The 16,945-nt window shown below is 50.3% G+C and overlaps 1 protein-coding gene across 1 annotated transcript in view; it reads left to right on the top strand.

Annotated features, from left to right (window-relative positions):
• The window catches only part of TECPR2 (tectonin beta-propeller repeat containing 2), a 75,259-nt gene that overhangs the window by 10,021 nt on the left and 48,293 nt on the right, over positions 1-16,945 (top strand). The window contains exons 3-5 of the mRNA XM_054567742.1: positions 10,834-10,962; positions 11,320-11,451; positions 14,984-15,141. Of these exons, the coding sequence (XP_054423717.1) occupies positions 10,834-10,962; positions 11,320-11,451; positions 14,984-15,141 (419 nt within the window). The remainder of the gene's footprint in view (positions 1-10,833; positions 10,963-11,319; positions 11,452-14,983; positions 15,142-16,945) is intronic.

A 16,945-nucleotide genomic window follows, 5' to 3' on the forward strand; every position in this document is an offset into this window, starting at 1 on the left:
CAAGAATTCAAAAAAATGAGGAGGGGCTTAGGAACCTCCAGGGCAACTTTAAACATCACAACATCCGAATCATGGGGGTGCAGAAGGAGAAGAGGAAGAGCAAGAAATTGAAAGCTTATTTGAAAAAAATAATGAAGGAGAGCTTCCCCAATCTGGAGAAGGAAATAGGCTCCCAGGAGATCCAGGAAGCTCAGAGAGTCCCAAAGAAGTTGAACCCAAGGACGCACACACCAAGGCACATCATAATTACATTACCCAAGATTAAAGACTTATCTTAAGGAGAGAATCTTAAAGCAGCAAGAGAAAAGGAGACAGTTACCTACAAAGGAGTTCCCATGAGACTACCAGCTGATTTCTCAAAAGAAACCTTTTAGGCACTAAGGGGCTGGAAAGAAGTATTCAAAGTCATGAAAGACAAGGACGTACACCCAAGATTACTCTATGCAGCAAAACTCTCATTTAGAATGGAAGGGTGGATAAAGTGCTTCCCAGATAAGGAAAAGTTAAAGGAGCTCATCATCACCAAGCCCTTATTATATGAAATGTTAAAGGGACTTATCAAGGAAAAAAAGATCAAAAACCATGAACAGTAAAATGACAACAAACACAACTATCAACAACTGAACTTAAAAAAACCAAAAATGCAAACTAAGCAAACAACTAGAACAGGAACAGAATCACAAAAATGGAGATCAGAGGGGAGGGGGAGGGAGAAGAATGGGAGAAAAGGTACAGGGAATAAGAAACATAAATAGTAGGTACAAAATAGGCAGGGGTAGGTTAAGAATAGTACAGGAAATGGAGAAGCCAAAGAACTTATATGTGTGACCCATGGACATGAACTAAGGGACAGGGTGGGGCATGTTGGTGGGAGGAGGGGTACAGGTGGAGGGGAATAAAGGGGAGAAAAATGGGACAACTAATAGCATAATCAATGATATATGTATATAAAAATTTGATGCAGATTCATTGGTCTGCTCGCTCCGTCATTTTGAATGCCATAGCCGTATGTACTACACAGGCTTACTCAATGGTGCCTACTGCCTGCACTGACTAGTTCAGTGAAGGTGTCATTGTTCATGCGTGTACATTCCAGTCCACTGTCCTTGGCTGCTGGTTATACAGTGTCATGCAAATCGTTCTCATTACATTAGCGATGGCTGGACTTTTTCCGGACAAATGACCTCGTACGTAAGAATAGATGAGACTTATTTCATCCAAAGACAACTTAACCTGAGTTTCTAATATTCTGTTTTGAAATTAAATGTGATCTATGATCTCTCTTGTTAGCACTCAGTGGATTGTTGAAATTTCAAGGCTTTGCCATTAAACTCTGTGCTCCAACCACAGCCAGGCTGTTCCTCATTTGCCACTTTGACACACTTTCTGTCCCTCTGCACTCATCTGTAAGTATAAGTATTTGTCCAGTGCTCACCATGTGCCAGGCCCAAGTGAGGTCCTGGAGATGCAGGAGAGAGCACAACAGGCCAGGTCCCTGCCTGCTTGGAGCTGGGCGTCTGTGGGGAGAGCCAGGAGCAGGAGGAACAGGCAGGCAGGAGACAGGCTGCGGGGAAGGTGAACCAGAGACGGATGATGAGTGCCTGCAGGGCTGGCCCAGTCTCAGAAGATTTTATTTATTTATTTTACAGATTTTATTTATTTTCAGAGAGGGAGAGAAACATTGATGTGCAAGAGAATTGTTGGTTGGTTGCCTCTTGCAGGCCCCCAACTGGGGACCTGGCCTGCAACCCAGGCATGTGCCCTGACTGGGAATCGAACCAGTGATCTTTCAGTTCACAGGCCAGGGCTCAATCCACTGAATCACACCAGCCAGGACCTGATCCAGTTTTAAGTAGGAGCTGCCAAACAAAGACCTGAAGAGAGCGAACAGCTCGCCATGCCGACATTCCTGTTAGAAAGCTTGTGCTTTAGAATGTTGTAAATGTTTGCCTGACTTGCACCTAGTGTGTATGTGTACTGTGTGTGTGTACATGATACCTAGTCTATTTTTATATTTGATTTTGATTTTGATTTAGAGAGTAGGGAAGGCAGGGAGAGAGGGCAAGAAACATCAGTGTGAGAGAGAAACTTCGAGTGGCTGCCTTCTGTTTGCACCCCAGGGGACCAGACCCGCAACCCAGGGACATGCCCTGACCAGAAATCCAACCGCGACTTTTCAGTTCACAGAATGATGCCCAATCCACTGAGCCACACCTGCCAGGGCCATACCTAGTATATTTTAAACAGTGATGCAGAAATGGGAGTTTTTCCTCTCATCACATCAGCCAGAGGTACGTTTCCTAGTGCTTCCCTCGTCTTCCTTGTGGAGGGAACCCTGAGGTCCGTCGATTAGCATCCTGACACCTAAATTCTGGTGTGTCAGTAGCATTACAAAACAGCATCGCTTTTCAGCCTGGGTGCCACAGCACACTGGGGTGCTACGAGAATTTTTAAAACACGCAGTACCTGACTACTAAGTCAGGGGCGCTGACCGCTTTTCCCTTGGATTGTCAAATTTAAAAAATGACAACAGCCCTGAAAGTCACTGGTTCTATTCGTGGTCAGGGAACATGCCTGGGTTGCTGGTTCAATCCCTGGTTAATGTGCGTACAAGAGGAAACCAGATGATGTTTCTCTCCCTTTCTGTCTCTTTCTAAAAATAAAATCTAAAAAAAAAAAAAAAATGACAACAGCCAGCACAATAGCCATCCAGTAATGAGTCAAAATTACACTTTTTTTTTTTGGTCAGATTGGCAAACAATAAATTTCTGGTGTGCCACAGGGTTTCAGTAATTAGCTCACGTGGGCTGTGAGATGAAGAAGGCCGAGCCGCGCGGCGGCGCAGGGTTCCGCCAGTGTTCCCGTCATGCATTGCTTCGGCTCATTCACTGCTGGGAGTGAGCTTCCGAATGTTTTTACAGTGGCCTGCAGTAAAATTATGTTTTGTTAAATGTCCAGTCTACGGACGTACCACCCTGCATGAGCCCGATCTCATCCGATCCCGGAAGCTAAGCACAGTTGGGCCTGGTTAGTACTTGGCTGGGAGATACCCATTCTCCCTAAATTGACATAAGTTCGACTTCATTCCAAGAAGTTTTTCTTCATGGCAATTGGCAGGGTGACTTAAAATGTATATGGAATTGTAATGAGTCCAAAAGAGTCAAGATACTGGGGGCAAAGAACAAGATGGGAGAAGTTGCCCTCCAGGGTTATAAGACTCACAAAGACAGCTTCAGGGGTTCAGGCGCTGTGGCCCTAGCACAGGATTAGTTAGGGAGGTCATTGGAAGAGAGCAGGGGAGTCAGAAAACCCCATGTGTGTGAACACTCGGATACCTGCCAAGGTGTGTGTCCAATAAGTGGTGTGGGATGGTTGGACGGGAATGCGGGGGAAAATGAAATTGGATCCTTACCTCGGTCTGTGGTTCTTTTGTCTCAGCGCTTTAAAGGTGTCACTCCCTGGCCTCCTGACTGCTGAGACTTCTCGAGTCCGCGGGACAGTCCCTACCCAGCTCGCACACACCATGGAGTTAAGGAAGGCATTCCGGTAAAGCAGATGCCTTTGACTGACTTCTAGATCATGAAAAAGTTGTATAAATATTCAAGCTTAAAACTGTGGTTCTTTGTTAGTAAAAGGAGGAAAATAGTGAAACAGCTCTTATAAACCTAATGAATTCATATCTTATTTCAGTCTTCTTAAATATTTTAAAATATTCAGACCTGTTGGTTATTTGACATGTTGACGTGCCAGCAATTTCTGCTGCAGGCTGACCTTGCCATGCCCCAAGAGCCTCTTGAAGAAAGCTTGTACAACCTCCCAGTTCCCGCGATCCTGCGCACAGAGAGCACTTTCCTGGTGCACTTTTGTCCCCTAGTACACTTTTGTCCTGGGCATGGAGGGAAAGCTGCCTGCCAGGAGCCTGCGAAGGTGGGCTACATGCTGTCCTGATGGTGATGCATTCGTCCAGGAAACCATTCCTGGCTCCTTTCCAAGCAAACTTTTAAGTGTTTTGATTATTGGATTTCTGTGCGCGGAAGTAAAGTTGCCACAGTCAGGCAACAAGACGTGCCCCTGAGGAAGCTAGAAATGCGGGAGACAGAAGAGCGCTAAAACATCACCTCTGAGACAGGACAGTCTCCTGGCAGAGACAGCAGAGCGACTCCCGGGCCAGAACAAGGCTCGCTGTCCCCTCAGCAAAAGAAAAGGGGGCGTGACAGAGGAGGTAGGTAGTCTGCTGTCAGACAGGCCAGATTCCCTGGGCAGCTGGGTGAGGGGGTCCCTTTGTGAGGCGTGGCCCCCTAGCCTCAGCATGCTGGCCCCACGCCTCGGGAGTTCCATCAGAAACCGCTCCGTGCCCGGCAAGCGGCCTCTGGACTAATCCGCTCCCACGTCCATCGCCGTGGGGCGGGGAGTGTGTAGTTCGCCTGCCTGAGCATCTATGGGCCCTCTGTTCACTGTACAATAATCTGTAGTAAGTGGGCTTTGGGGCTAAACTTCCACTTCTCGCAGGCCAATCAACAACAGGACGCTAAAGAGATTGAGCATCTGGGACGGGAAGGGTGGAGGCCACCCCTGCATGTGCTGACTCCCCGTGTGACTGTCAAGCACACTTGCACACTTGTGTGTGTGAGGTTGCATGCGCATGTGGTAAAGCTCTGAACCGGGCAAGGCCGTGAGCAGTCCCAGTTCCAGAGCGGTGACGGTGGCCGGGCGCGTTCAGGGAGAGGGGCGCCGAGGGCTTCGGGGCTGCCCTGGCGTTCCCTTTCCCGAGCAGGGGGGCCTTGCAGGGGCTCGTGTGGGATAGCTCCTTAGCCTGTTGTACATAGTTACGTTGTGAATCATCGTGTGTGTGTGATCCTCTTTGCTTCGTTTAAACGAGAATAAGGACAGTGCCGGGCCGTGAGGCACCCCGAGGGCGGTGGCCTTGCCCGCCTTCCCCCCCCCTGTACCTGTTGGAGCAGACCGCGTCCTCCCATGGCCGCCTGCACCTGTGTGTCAGTGCCGGCGGTGCTTGTTCCTGTTGATGGCCTGGCGCCTTCTCCCAGGCCGTGGGACCCCCTGGAAGCAGCCCCACGCTAGGCAGAGCAAAGCTGTTGGGAAGCACTTGACGGCGTAACCCCACCTCGCTGCCCGTCTCACTGGACCTGGCGGCTGTTTGGTGTGAGGCCCACCTCTGCTGGCGGACCTGTGTGGGAAGCGATGCTGGGGTGGCGTTTTAATGAAGGCAGTGCAGTGAGATTCCCGTTTTTAAAGAACGTGTTAAGTGGAGGATTGCTTTATGAAATAGAAGAACTGCTAAAAGAGAGATTAAGAGTGGGTTTTAGCCTGGAGTGTTTGGCTCTCCTGAAAGAGGTTTTGTGCATCCTGATTCAGTCATGAAAAGCAGCCTTCAAATATTTGATCCCTTTAAATCTAGTAGAATGTTTGACAATGTCTTTTTTACTGTGTCACCTGCTAGTAACCTGATTCAGTTATTTTCCTGTGGGGAGCCGTGGCTGGTGGGCACTCGGCCCACCACCATGCTTGTTCCGGGCCATCCTTCCTCCTGCTGCCGCCGCCAGTGCCCGCGTGCTGCTGGGACCCCAGGCAGGCAGACTCATGCCTGCGAACAGGGCACTCCGACGGGCGGCTTTGGCCTAGGTGCCCCGCTGATGGGGCGAAAACTTCTGCACAGTGCACCGCAGCCCGAGGCTGGCCTCTCCAGCCGTCCTTCCCGCCCTCTCCTTGCCTCCTGCAGACCCTGCCTTGCGACCTGGCCATTGTCCCTGCCTCCTTCAGTCACTGCCTTGCATATCTGCTTCCGGGCCAGGCCCTGCCTCTCAGTGGACACGAATCCATGCAGTCCAGCCGCTCAGGACTACTGCAGCCTTGTTGATGTTTTTGGTGCTTGTTCTGTCAATTTATGTGAGAGGAGTGTTGACATTGCCAACCAAAAGTGTGTGTTTATTTTTCTCAGTTCAGTTAGCTTTTGTTTCAGGTACATTTTTTATTGTGGTAGAATATATATAACATAAAATTTACCATTTTAACCACTTCTGAGTATACAGTTCAATGTCATTAAGCACATTCACACCATTGTGTTGCTTCATGCACTTGGATTTTAAAGCTCTCTCATTAGATACCTGTACATTAAAGATTGTTTTGTCTTGTTGAATTAATCCTTTGTCACTATAAAATGTCTTTTTTTAATCTCTGATAATAATCCTTTGGTAGTAACATAACTACTCCCGCTTTTTTATAATTAGAGTTTGTATGGTATATGTTCTCCATTCTTACTTTTTTTATGCTTTTATATCTAAAATGCATTTCCTTATATCTAAAGTAGGTAGCCTGAAGTTGGGTTCTACTTTTGTATCCAGGATGACAAGCTCAACCTTCTAAATGGCATATTTAGACCGTTTATATTTAATGTGATTATTGATGTGGTTGGGCTTAAGTCAAGGTTTCTCAACCCTGATGCTGTCAGCCTTTGGGCGTGGGGACACAGTCCTGTATTGCAGCATGCTCAGCAGCATCCCTGGCTCCACCCACCAGGTCCCAGCAGTGCCTCCCAAGCTGCAGCGACCTCCAGGCTTGCCCAGCGGCCCGGTGCCAGGGGAGGCGGAGCTGCCCCTAGTTGAGAACAGATGGTTAAGTCTACCGTCTTGGTCATCATTCTCTACTTATCCTACTCATTTTTATACCTTGTATTCTTTTTCTTTTACTACTGCCTTTTGGATTGTTTTTTTCATATTTCTATTTTATGTGCACTATGTTTTGGTAGGCAGTGTTTTATTTTTACAGCAGTTTCTCAAGGGTTTTCAATATGGGTCCTTTAACTTGCATCAGTTGTGAAATACTAAGAAAAAATATGTGCAGATCTAGGTCTCTGTTGCTGGTTCCTGGCACAGGGCTCCTAAACGCCCCTTACGATTCTAAGCGATAAGAGCATTAGGAGTCTCTCTCTTTCTGGTATTTGGTCTTTGACCCCATTCCCAGCACAGGGCTCTGGACGTCCTTGCAAGTCCCTAAGTAACCGGAGCAGCAAAGGTATTTTTGAAGTGCTGCGCAAGACTGAGCGGACCCCTGGATGAGGGCTGGTTGATTCAGACTTTTCCCCCCCCAAAATATGTATAGCGCTGTAAATATATTTTCTCTTACGATCTTTCTAATAACATTTTACTTTCTTTAGCTTTATTGTCAGAATACAGTATATAACATATAACAAAATATAAGCAACGGTTTACTGGAAAGCCTTCTTGTCAATAGTAGGCTATTAGTTATGTTTTTGGGGAGTCAGAAGTTATAGATGAACTTTCAGTTGCATTGGGGAGGGTGGGGGTCAGCATCCCAACCCCCACCTTGTTTAGGGGTCAACTGTAGTTTTCTTATGGTGTCTCTGTCTGACCTTTCTCATCATAGAGGTAACTGTCTAATATTTTAATTCTATTTTTTACTACTCAAATTGGATATTATTATTGTGTTTTATAGTTATTGTTTAGATTTCCTCATGTTTTTACCAACTTCTCCATTCATCATTCCTTGTTTCATCTCAATTCTTCCCTTTGCTACCATTTCCTTCTTTCTGGACTATTCCCTTCAGTAGTTCTTGTATTGAGGTCTTTTCGTGGTAAGTACTCTTGATTTTTTTGTTTGGCTGTCTCTCTGTTTTTGAATTGTTTAGATAGGTATAGCATATAGGCTAACAGTTTTTTCTCCTAGCACTTTGTAGATCATATTTCACTATCTTTTTGGACTGCTTGCTACTATTAAGAAGTCTGCTTTTTAATAATTATTCATATAGGCTTATTTGCCTTTTTATGACATACTGTCTTCTTGACTTTGAGGGTTTTGTCTCACTGCAAGATAGATATGTGTGTATTTTTTTTTTTCCATGACTCTTGTTCCGGCTTGTGCTCCTAAGGGTATAGGTCTTCCATCAGTTTGGATCATTTTTAGCCCTCATCTCTGAAGATACTGCCTTCTCTTTTCCTCTCTTTTCTTGCCTTCTAGCATCCGGATTAGGTATAGGTTGGATCTTTGTATTCTATCCTCCATGACTCTTCTCTTTCATATTTTTATCTTTCCATTGCACAGATCTGTCATCTAGTTCAGTATTTTCTTTCAGCTGTGACTAATCTGCTATTTAATCCACCACTAAGGTTTTACGTTCTTCTGATTGTTTTTCAGTTCTATTTGACTATTTCCAGTAGTTGCTTGCTCTTATGTTTCAGTTTCCTTTTATATTTCTTTTAAACCTTTAAGCATATTTCTTTTTATGTTCTGGGTCTCTCCAGTCTAAGTGAAATACTGGCTGAGGGTGAGGGGCCGCCCATTTCTGCTACTGCTTTTCCTAGTTGACCCTTCCTCGTGGGAGCTGCTTTCCTGTGGTCGGTTCACCTTGCGAGCCGCACAGCCGGTCCTGCCATGTGCGGCGCTGAGGGAGCTGGCCTGGCCCTGGGCCCCGGCGGGGTTTGTGTTCGCCCTGCCAGGCACCTGGGCGCGCCACTCACACGAAAGTGCGTCCACTAAATTGCTGGCGCGGAGCTTCTCCTGCGTGGAAAGGAAGGAAAATGCAAGCTCTGATGCTGAGTGGACAGGCCCATGGTTGCAGGTCCTTAGGAAGAGCCTCTCTTTGTGCACTCCCGGCAGGGCCTGCGATGAGATGGAGCTCCTTGTCGACTCCGTTGCCAGCAAACCCGTCTGCCCCTCGGTCCCCGTCCACTGCGGGTGGGTCCTCAGGGGCTCAGGCTTTTGCAGGGGTGTTGGCTCCAGCTCCCCACCTCACCTGGCCTGAAGCCTTGTGTTCATTACCTGCTCAGCTCGGAATACCAAGGCTCCACGTGCAGGCCAGGTGTTCAGGGCTGCGGCTTCAGGGCTGGCTTCTGTTCTGGCTTGGCAATATTCTCCTGGTTTTTGGCTGCTGTAGATGTTTTTTACTTTGTAGAGATCAGCTGTGCATTTGAAAGGATGTTTTCTGCATCTTACTCAGCATTTCTAGGTATTTGGAGAGACATGTTTTGGGAATAGCTACACTGATACTATTAGAAGTTGAAGCCTCATATTTTGTTTCTATATGAAATGTAGTTAAGTGTGAATAATCTGATTCTTGGGATGACTTCGTCTTTAAGTCAAGAACTGTAACACTTATTAACGAGCATATTAAATAGCGTTACCTGAGACCTGTATGTTGTTTTATTTAACAGCGTGTGTATAAGCTCAGCACACAGGTGCTCGGGCTTCCAGCCCAACTGAGGATGAGTTTTCTTTCAAAACCATTCACACAGAAACATTTCACGCTGTCGTAAGCTTGTGCTATGACGTGGCAAGATTTCCAGGTAATGGTTTTGATTCCTGATGTAGTGTCAGATTTTATAATTACAAATGCCCAGTTCTGTCACATTCTCCCCTCAAAGCGGCACCAGCGGATTCTGCTCACGGAACCTCACGCATATTCCAGGTGAGCACATGCTTCCCTCTCCTTCCTCTCCAACAGCCTCCCTGGCCTTCTGTCTGCGGGGCCTGTGGACTCATTCGCAGAAAGTGCAGGGCAGTGAGGCCAAGCAGGGTCTCTTGAGAGGCCCCCTGGGGCCATGGGACCTCAGGCAAGGCCCTTAGCCTTTGTACAATGAGGATGACCGTGGCGCCGACCTGCGTGCCTGTTCGAGGACGCCAGGAGATGACACTGGTGAAGAAGTGCTTCCCAGCTGCCCGGCACCAGGACCCACTCAGCACACGACACAACAGGCTATGCGGTTCTTGCTGACGCCACTGTCACTCTAGCCAGGTCCTAAGAGGGCCTCCTGTCCCATTTGCCACTGCGGGGGAGCAGAGGATCACAGAGGCTCCTCACTTCCGGCCTGGCCCTCCCCCACCCCGAGTCACCTCTGACTGACACACGGCACAGAGTCTCCATGGGCTCCTCTTTTCCTTCCCACAGCGTCGGACCCAGATCCTTTACCCTGTGTCACTCTCTGGTGCTGGGGAGACCTATGGGCCGTGCGAACCCCCAGAAAGCTCCAAAGTCCCCAATGGAAGTGAGCTTAGTCGTTGGCACCCCCATTGGTTGTGGGCCTGTCTCATGTGGCCACAGCTAAGCTCAAGGGGTGACCACGACCTAACTTTATGTTGCCATAGCAGCTGACTCAGTACCCTGAGCGGAGGGTTTGCTTACCTACTGGACAGGCTGGTTACCACCTAAATGACGACAGCAGGGATCAAAGTGGTAGATACGGGGTCTTGCCAAATGTCAGCAAGGTCAAAAGCATTGTCACTTTTGTGAATGGTTTCAAAATGAGAAATGATCACTTATGTGGACTGGACATGTACTCCTTAATAAACCAGTCTATTAATCTTGAGTTAATGTTATGTACTGATTATTGATCTGAGAACCAACACACACGAGGAATCATTTGTGAAGCACTTCCGATGTGCTGTCTCGCTGACCCTGCTGCCGGGCCATGTGCGTGGGCCGTGGGCCGTGGGCCGTGGGCTGCAGTCCAGAGAGACCGGCCCGCACTGAGGGAGGAAAGCAGAGCTGCGGCTGGGTGGCCCTTCTCACGCCCGCCTCCTGCTGGGGCCAACCCCAGGCTCCTCGTCTCTGGTATGTTCACCCTTGAGCAATGAGCATTTCCTTCATCAGAAATGCTGTTTTTAATTTTGTCACTTCAAAGACTGAAAAACCAAAAAAGAAAAAGGGGATTTTAACAGGTTTAATTATCCTTCTGGATTGGATACATTTTCTCAGCAACACAGAGGCTACAGCCCTATGGAGTTTTCCAGTCCACTGGCAACGCTCTCTGTTTTGAGAGTGGCCTGCTTACAGGTTTTATTTTTGGATGTTTCCTCTTTTAGGGAAAAATGGAGTCCATCACGGTGGTGAAGCTGCTGAGCTGCTTTGATGACCTGGTGGCCGCAGGCACCGCCTCGGGGAGGGTCGCAGTTTTCCAGCTGGTGTCCTCGCTGCCTGGGAGAAACAAGCAGGTCAGCACTAGTCACGTGATGTGGCTGAGCTTCCTGGCAGCTTCCTCCTGGATTCCAAAATGAGAAATCCTCAGCTGCCTAGAAGATGAAAGTTCAGAAAAACTTAACACTGTGTTCCTTCTAATCAGGCGGCAGTCTTGTTCCTGGTAGGACACTTGGCAAAAGGCACACATGGGCAATTTAAATTCTGCTCAGAGTTCCCTGGGTCTTCCCTGGGTTTTAAAGGAAAATAGGCAGATGGGGCCCAGCCCCTCCCTCCATGGACCGGAGGGCTCCGTCCCACCTTGTCCCCACAGCTGCGCCTCTCAGTGCTTGACCTTCTCCCCCCTTAAGTGCATTTTTATTGTTTATTCACAGCTTCGGAGATTTGATGTCATGGGCGTTCACAGAAGCAGCATCACAGCCCTGGCGTGGAGCCCCAATGGGATGAAACTGTTCTCTGGGGACGACAAAGGGAAAATTGTCTATTCTTCTCTGGATCTGGACCAGGTAAAATTATTTTCAGAAATGTTGCTGACGTTCTGTTTGGAGAAATGACACTCATAATTGTATTTCCAGCTACTCAGCTTGTAGCCACGTCAGCACCCTGCTGTAGTCTCAGTGATTTGTAACATTTTCTTTCAAGGAGTTTTCTAATGTTTTGTAAGCTTCTACTTCTGTGATTAAAGATTGGCCTTTGTATCCACTAGGGTATTCACTTTTTCATTCTCTTGTTGTCTCTTTTGCAACTTAGAAAAGAAGCCACTGTCCTTGCTAATTTGTTGAAGGGCCTGGAGGAGTGGAGAGTCCTCTTCCCAACCCTAACGGAGGGCGGAGGTCAGTGCCCTCGGGGCAGGCAGTTCACCCTCGCCAGCCCTGCCCGGTGAGGCGCCCCGTGTGTGAGAGTGGCCGGCGGGGGAGTCTGGAGGCAGCCTCCATCCTGCCTTCCCTCATGTTTGCTGTTTTACTGAGACCCCGGCACACCCTGAGCTGAGTGTTCTCACCCGTCAGTGGAGGGGGGAGACCGCTCCAAGGGACGCGGTCACAGGTCCCAGTCACAAGCTGATATGGCCCACGGAGCTCAACTGCAGGCTGAGCTGCTGCTGCAAAGCCTTCCCTGTTGCACGTGTGGCCCTGTGCCTGCCGGTGCCCAGCTGGACTGGACTCCTCGGTGGCACGGTCCTTTCATGTTCCTGTCGGTGGCTTTCGTTCCTAGCACGTGATAGGAAGTCAGCAACTGCTGACTGAGCTGCTTCTGCTCCTCTGACCCAAAACCGACCTGAGACCCCTGTGGCAGCGCCACCGACCGAACAGGGGCCGTGCAGCGCTCAGAGTCTGGGCCCCGTTCAGTCGGCGTCGTGCTGCCGTTTGTTACATTACACCCACGAAGTGCCGCCTGTTAGAAACCAAGGCTGAGACGCTTTAAAGTATTTATTAGTTGTATTTTGAATAATAAACCTATTATATGTTAACATAAACAAGGATAGCATTGCTTTACATTTTTGTAAATCTCATGTCTGGGTTAGTAGAAGACAGCTGGATTTTGCATTCCTCTGTAGCAAATACATTGTTTCGGTTGGAGGGTATAAGGAAACTGGCCTCACACAGACATGGCCGTTTTAGAGAGTTGTAGATATTTTCCTTCAGTTCCATCCCCAAATTGACTAACAGCAGTTTCTGTAAAGGTTAGTTACGGTGAGGAATTAAAACCATGTAGATGAGTTTTCCGTGCTCTGTCACCATCAAATCCGTGGTCCGTCTTGCACTCAGATCGGCTCCTTGGCCCATCACGTGTTGGTCATGTAGAACATACTGACCCACTGGGCCAGGCCGATCTTCCAGGTGCTGACGCATTGAATTACACAACGTTGAAGAAATCGCCTTGGTTAGTATCGCCGTTATTTAGCTACTAGGAATCTCTCAGGTTCACAAGGGCGGATACACTGTTTCAAATTCTGATCTTCATTTGAAAACTTGGATTTTATCATCAGCTACAAACTCTGTCACTTGTCATCTTTGAAGACCAGGCTCACTTTGTTCTTCCTGGTACGTGTCTGTCGAACGCCCCCGTTGGAATAGCCATGGCTTTGTATGTGAAGACGTATGCGGAGCTGGCTCCGCCGACAGCGCTGCGACCGCACGGGCACCTGCTGCCCCGGGAGGACAGAGCGCTCCCGTGCGCAGCGGGCAGCACACAGCACACGTGCGCCCGCGGCCAGGGTTTCAGGGCGCTGCCATCTTTCTGCACCAGAAACACTCTTAGTGAAACGCATGCTTTTGTGGCACATGCGTGGCAGAGGGCACGGTGAGATGAGTGGAGTGGGGTGTCCGGCCCAGTAGGGCCCCCTCGGGGCTCCCGCAGCTCCCCCCACCGCAGCGTGTCCCCCCGAACGAGGCTGATACAGCCTAGTACCAGAATGAACGTTGTTTGGACGTCGCAGAGCCCTTGAACGGGGTCCTGGGGACCCTCAGGGAGTGCGGGCCACACCGTGAGAGCCGCTGCTCTGCAGGAGGGTGTTCTGTGGCGGGTGTGAAGGGTCCCCCTGTGTGCACTGGCCTGCTGGCAGCACAGAGGATGCTCCTCGTGCCGGCGGCAGTTTCTTCGGCCAGCGGGTCGCTGTTCCTCGGCTGCATGGGGGCTCTGACCATTTATTTATTTTTGTATTTATTTTTAAAGATTATATTTATTTATTTTTAGAGAGGGGAGATGGAGAGAAACATCCATGTGTGGTTGCCTCTTGTGCGCCCCCTACTGGGGACCTAGCCCACAACCCAGGCCTGTGCCCTGACTGGGAATCGAACTGGCGACCCTTTGGTTTGCACGCTAGTGCTCAACCCACTGAGCCACACCAGTCAGGGCTGATCTTTTTTTTTTTTTTTTTTTTTTTTTTAAGAGACACAACTACTCTGTAAGATTCTCTCTCTCACACACACACACACACACGGAAAGATGCATATTTTTGCAAACTTCAATACAGTAAATTTCATTGCATTTGTTGCAAGGTAAGTCAAAAACTAGAAAGCTGCTGCTTGCATAACTGCAAATGTGGGTGGCAAATTTGCCTAAAAAATTCCTTGGCATTCAAGGGGAACGGGGTATCTGTATCTTCATCGTGGTGGTGGTAGAACTGTGGGTCTAAACGGGTGAGTCGCACACCATGTATGCTTACCAGCAAGTCCGACTGCGGCTCCCCCTCCCCCCAGAAAGGCACGTGAGAGCCCCTCAGTGTGTTTCTTAACTGAAGGCGAGCCCCACTTCAGCCAGCAGAGCTCTGACGCTGGGACATGGGGCTTGCGCTAGCAGCAGAATGCCTTCCAGAACTTAGCTTTTGTTCCTTAACATATTCAGCACCATTTTAATTTTAATTTATTCCTGCTTTTGTTGACCCTTCCAGTTGGCAGGCATAAAATGTCCCCAGAATTGCTTTGTGGAGGGAACGTGTAACATGAACTTAGCTGGTTGTTGTCACAATAATTTTATGGAAAGTCTCATATGTTCCATTATGATAGAGTAAATAATATGCGTGGTACATGTTTCTGCTTAGGTCTTTATGAATTCTTCTCTGAACTTTCCATTGAGGAGTTTTTAAAAATATTTATTATTAGAGAGAAGGGAAGGAGAAAGAGTGGGAGAGAAGCATCCATGTGTGGTTGCCTCTCGTGTGCCCCGTACTGGGGTCCTGGCCCACAACCCAGCATGTGCCCTGACTGGGAATCGAACCAGCGACCCTTTGGTTTGCAGGCCAGCGCCCAGTCTACTGAGGCCCAACAGCCAGGGCTATACAGAATTTTTAATGCTTTTTGTCAAGCTGGAGGAAGCCTGAGGTAGATGTTAACATTAACTGTTTTCTCATTAGTAAGGACTTTTCCAAATAACCCCATGGCAGTGGGCTGACACTGAATCTAAAGCGAGTTAAAGTGTGCATTTTAAGGTTTGACTTGACCTAAATAAAAATAAGAGGAAGAGCATGGGCTGGCCCTGGAGGAGGCCAGGTTACGGCAGCTCCAGCTTTGCCGCGTGTAATGGGACTGCCTTTTGCAGGGCGTCTGCAACTCCCACCTGGTGCTGGAAGAGCCGTCCGCGATTGTGCAGCTGGACTACAGCCAGAAGGTGCTGCTGGTGTCCACCTTGCAGAGAAGCCTGCTGTTTCACACTGAAGAGCAGTCTGTCAAGCAGGTCGGAGCCCAGCCCAGGAAGAGGTAAGTCCACAGGTGTCCCGGCCTGGTGGCGACAGAGGGCACTTTGAGCTTTCCCAAGTTTCCGGTTGGCCCGTGCAGGTCCCCAGCCTCTCTAAGCCTGGGGTTCCCAGTGGGCCCCCAGCCCGCCTGGGGCACACTGCCTCAGCATCAGAGGGGACTTTGTCGGTCAGCAGTGCAGCCGCTCTGCCACAGGAACCAGGGTCTGGAGGGTGACCCTCCTGGGGAGGGTCGGGAAGGGGTAAAGGGTTCCAGGCTGAGGGGTTGTCCCTCCTTTGACCTGGTGCCTGACAGAAAACCAGTGACCAGACAGGCCGGGCCAAGTCGCCCCGCCTGCCAGCCGTGTGGGAAAAGGCGGCGCAGCCCGTGGGCGGCGCAGGTTCGTAGTCCCACTCGGAAGCACCCTGGCAGGACTCTGCGCACTGTGGGGGGTGGGGGGAGGGGGGAACTGGGAGGGGTGGGCGGGAGCTGGAGGAGTCCCCCGGAGAAAGGCACCGGCCAGGCTGGAGGAGAGAGAAGGGGCCGGGTGTGTGGAGGGCACACAGCAGGCTGGCTGGAAAACGCGGCGGGCCGGCCAGTGTTGAGGGGCCCGCCGAGGCTGGCGGTGCCAACAGGAGATGGCGGCTGAGGTCGCCGGGTGCAGGGGGCGGGGGGGGGGGCGGGAGAGCCAGCATCACCCTGTGTGCTGTGTGTCCCAGCAGCACAGTGGAAGTGTGTTCTCTGCTCCGTGTGGCAGCCCTTAGCTATGAAGGGCCTGCCGGGCCTGCCCCTCGGCTCCCGTTGCCTGCCGAGCACCCCCAGTCCCGTCACTGGTCCGACCTGCGTAGAGCAGTGAGCGCCTGTCGGCCGCCAGGGGCACGGTGGATTGTGCGGCACTGGCCCTGGCTTCCCTCGCCCGGCGTCCGCTCTGCCTGGCCTCCTGTCCGGGCTTGTCTGTCGTGTCTTGCTGTGCTATGACTCTCTGGAAGGAGGTGGAGTGTAAAGATACACAGACCCGTTACCTTTCACCTGGGCCTCGTACCCCACAGTCTTTCTCCTCACACCTGGCCTTCTGGGCTCTCGCGGGAAGCCTGCGCGCCTCCCTGGGAGCCTCGCCTGGCGCGTCTGTGGTCAGGTCCTGGCACAGCCATGACCAGCGTGCTGTGTGCCCGGCTCTGATCCAGGACACAGAGACAAATCAGTGTCCCTTTACTGAGCCTTCAAGAGAGCCGGTTGACACCAAATACGTGTCTTACAACTCTTCCTATTGTGTGCTATTTGGGATTGTGGTTAGGAGAGCGTCAGCCACCTCCCCTAGATGTGGTGGCTCATTTGGCACTGTTGGGTGAATGCCCACCAGGATGGGGACAGGTCTGTGCCCTCCGGCAAGATGCGGGTTTGGGCTGCAGTACATGTGGAGGCGACAAGCAGGGTGAGGCATGGGGGGTGGGCAGGAGGCTGCGGGGAGCAGTCGGGGAAGGCCTCTGCGGGTGTTGTTGGAGCCAAAGCCTGAGGCGTGGGCAGAGCACTCTGGTCCCCGGGAACGTCTGAGGCCGAGGCCTGGGATCAGGCCAGGGCCTGGAATGTTGGTGGACTCAGAAAGAAGCTGGTGGCTTTGGAGAGGTGGGTTGGGGACAGGCGGGGCTTGGTGAGGGACTCGGTGGTGGCAGATGAACGTGGTGGGTCTCTTCTGACCAGGCCTGAACCTCTTCCAGTTGGACAAAACAGCACGTGTCACTCCCAGGAAGTCTCGGGCCCCAGCCGTCCCCACACACAGCACAGCTTTGCTCTCTGTTGTGTCCCTGTGGCATGACTTTACGGCGGGCCT

Source organism: Pteronotus mesoamericanus, unplaced genomic scaffold, assembly GCF_021234165.1.
Source record: "Pteronotus mesoamericanus isolate MK-2021 breed Mesoamerican mustached bat unplaced genomic scaffold, CSHL_Meso_final contig_192, whole genome shotgun sequence".
NCBI lineage: Eukaryota > Metazoa > Chordata > Mammalia > Chiroptera > Mormoopidae > Pteronotus > Pteronotus mesoamericanus.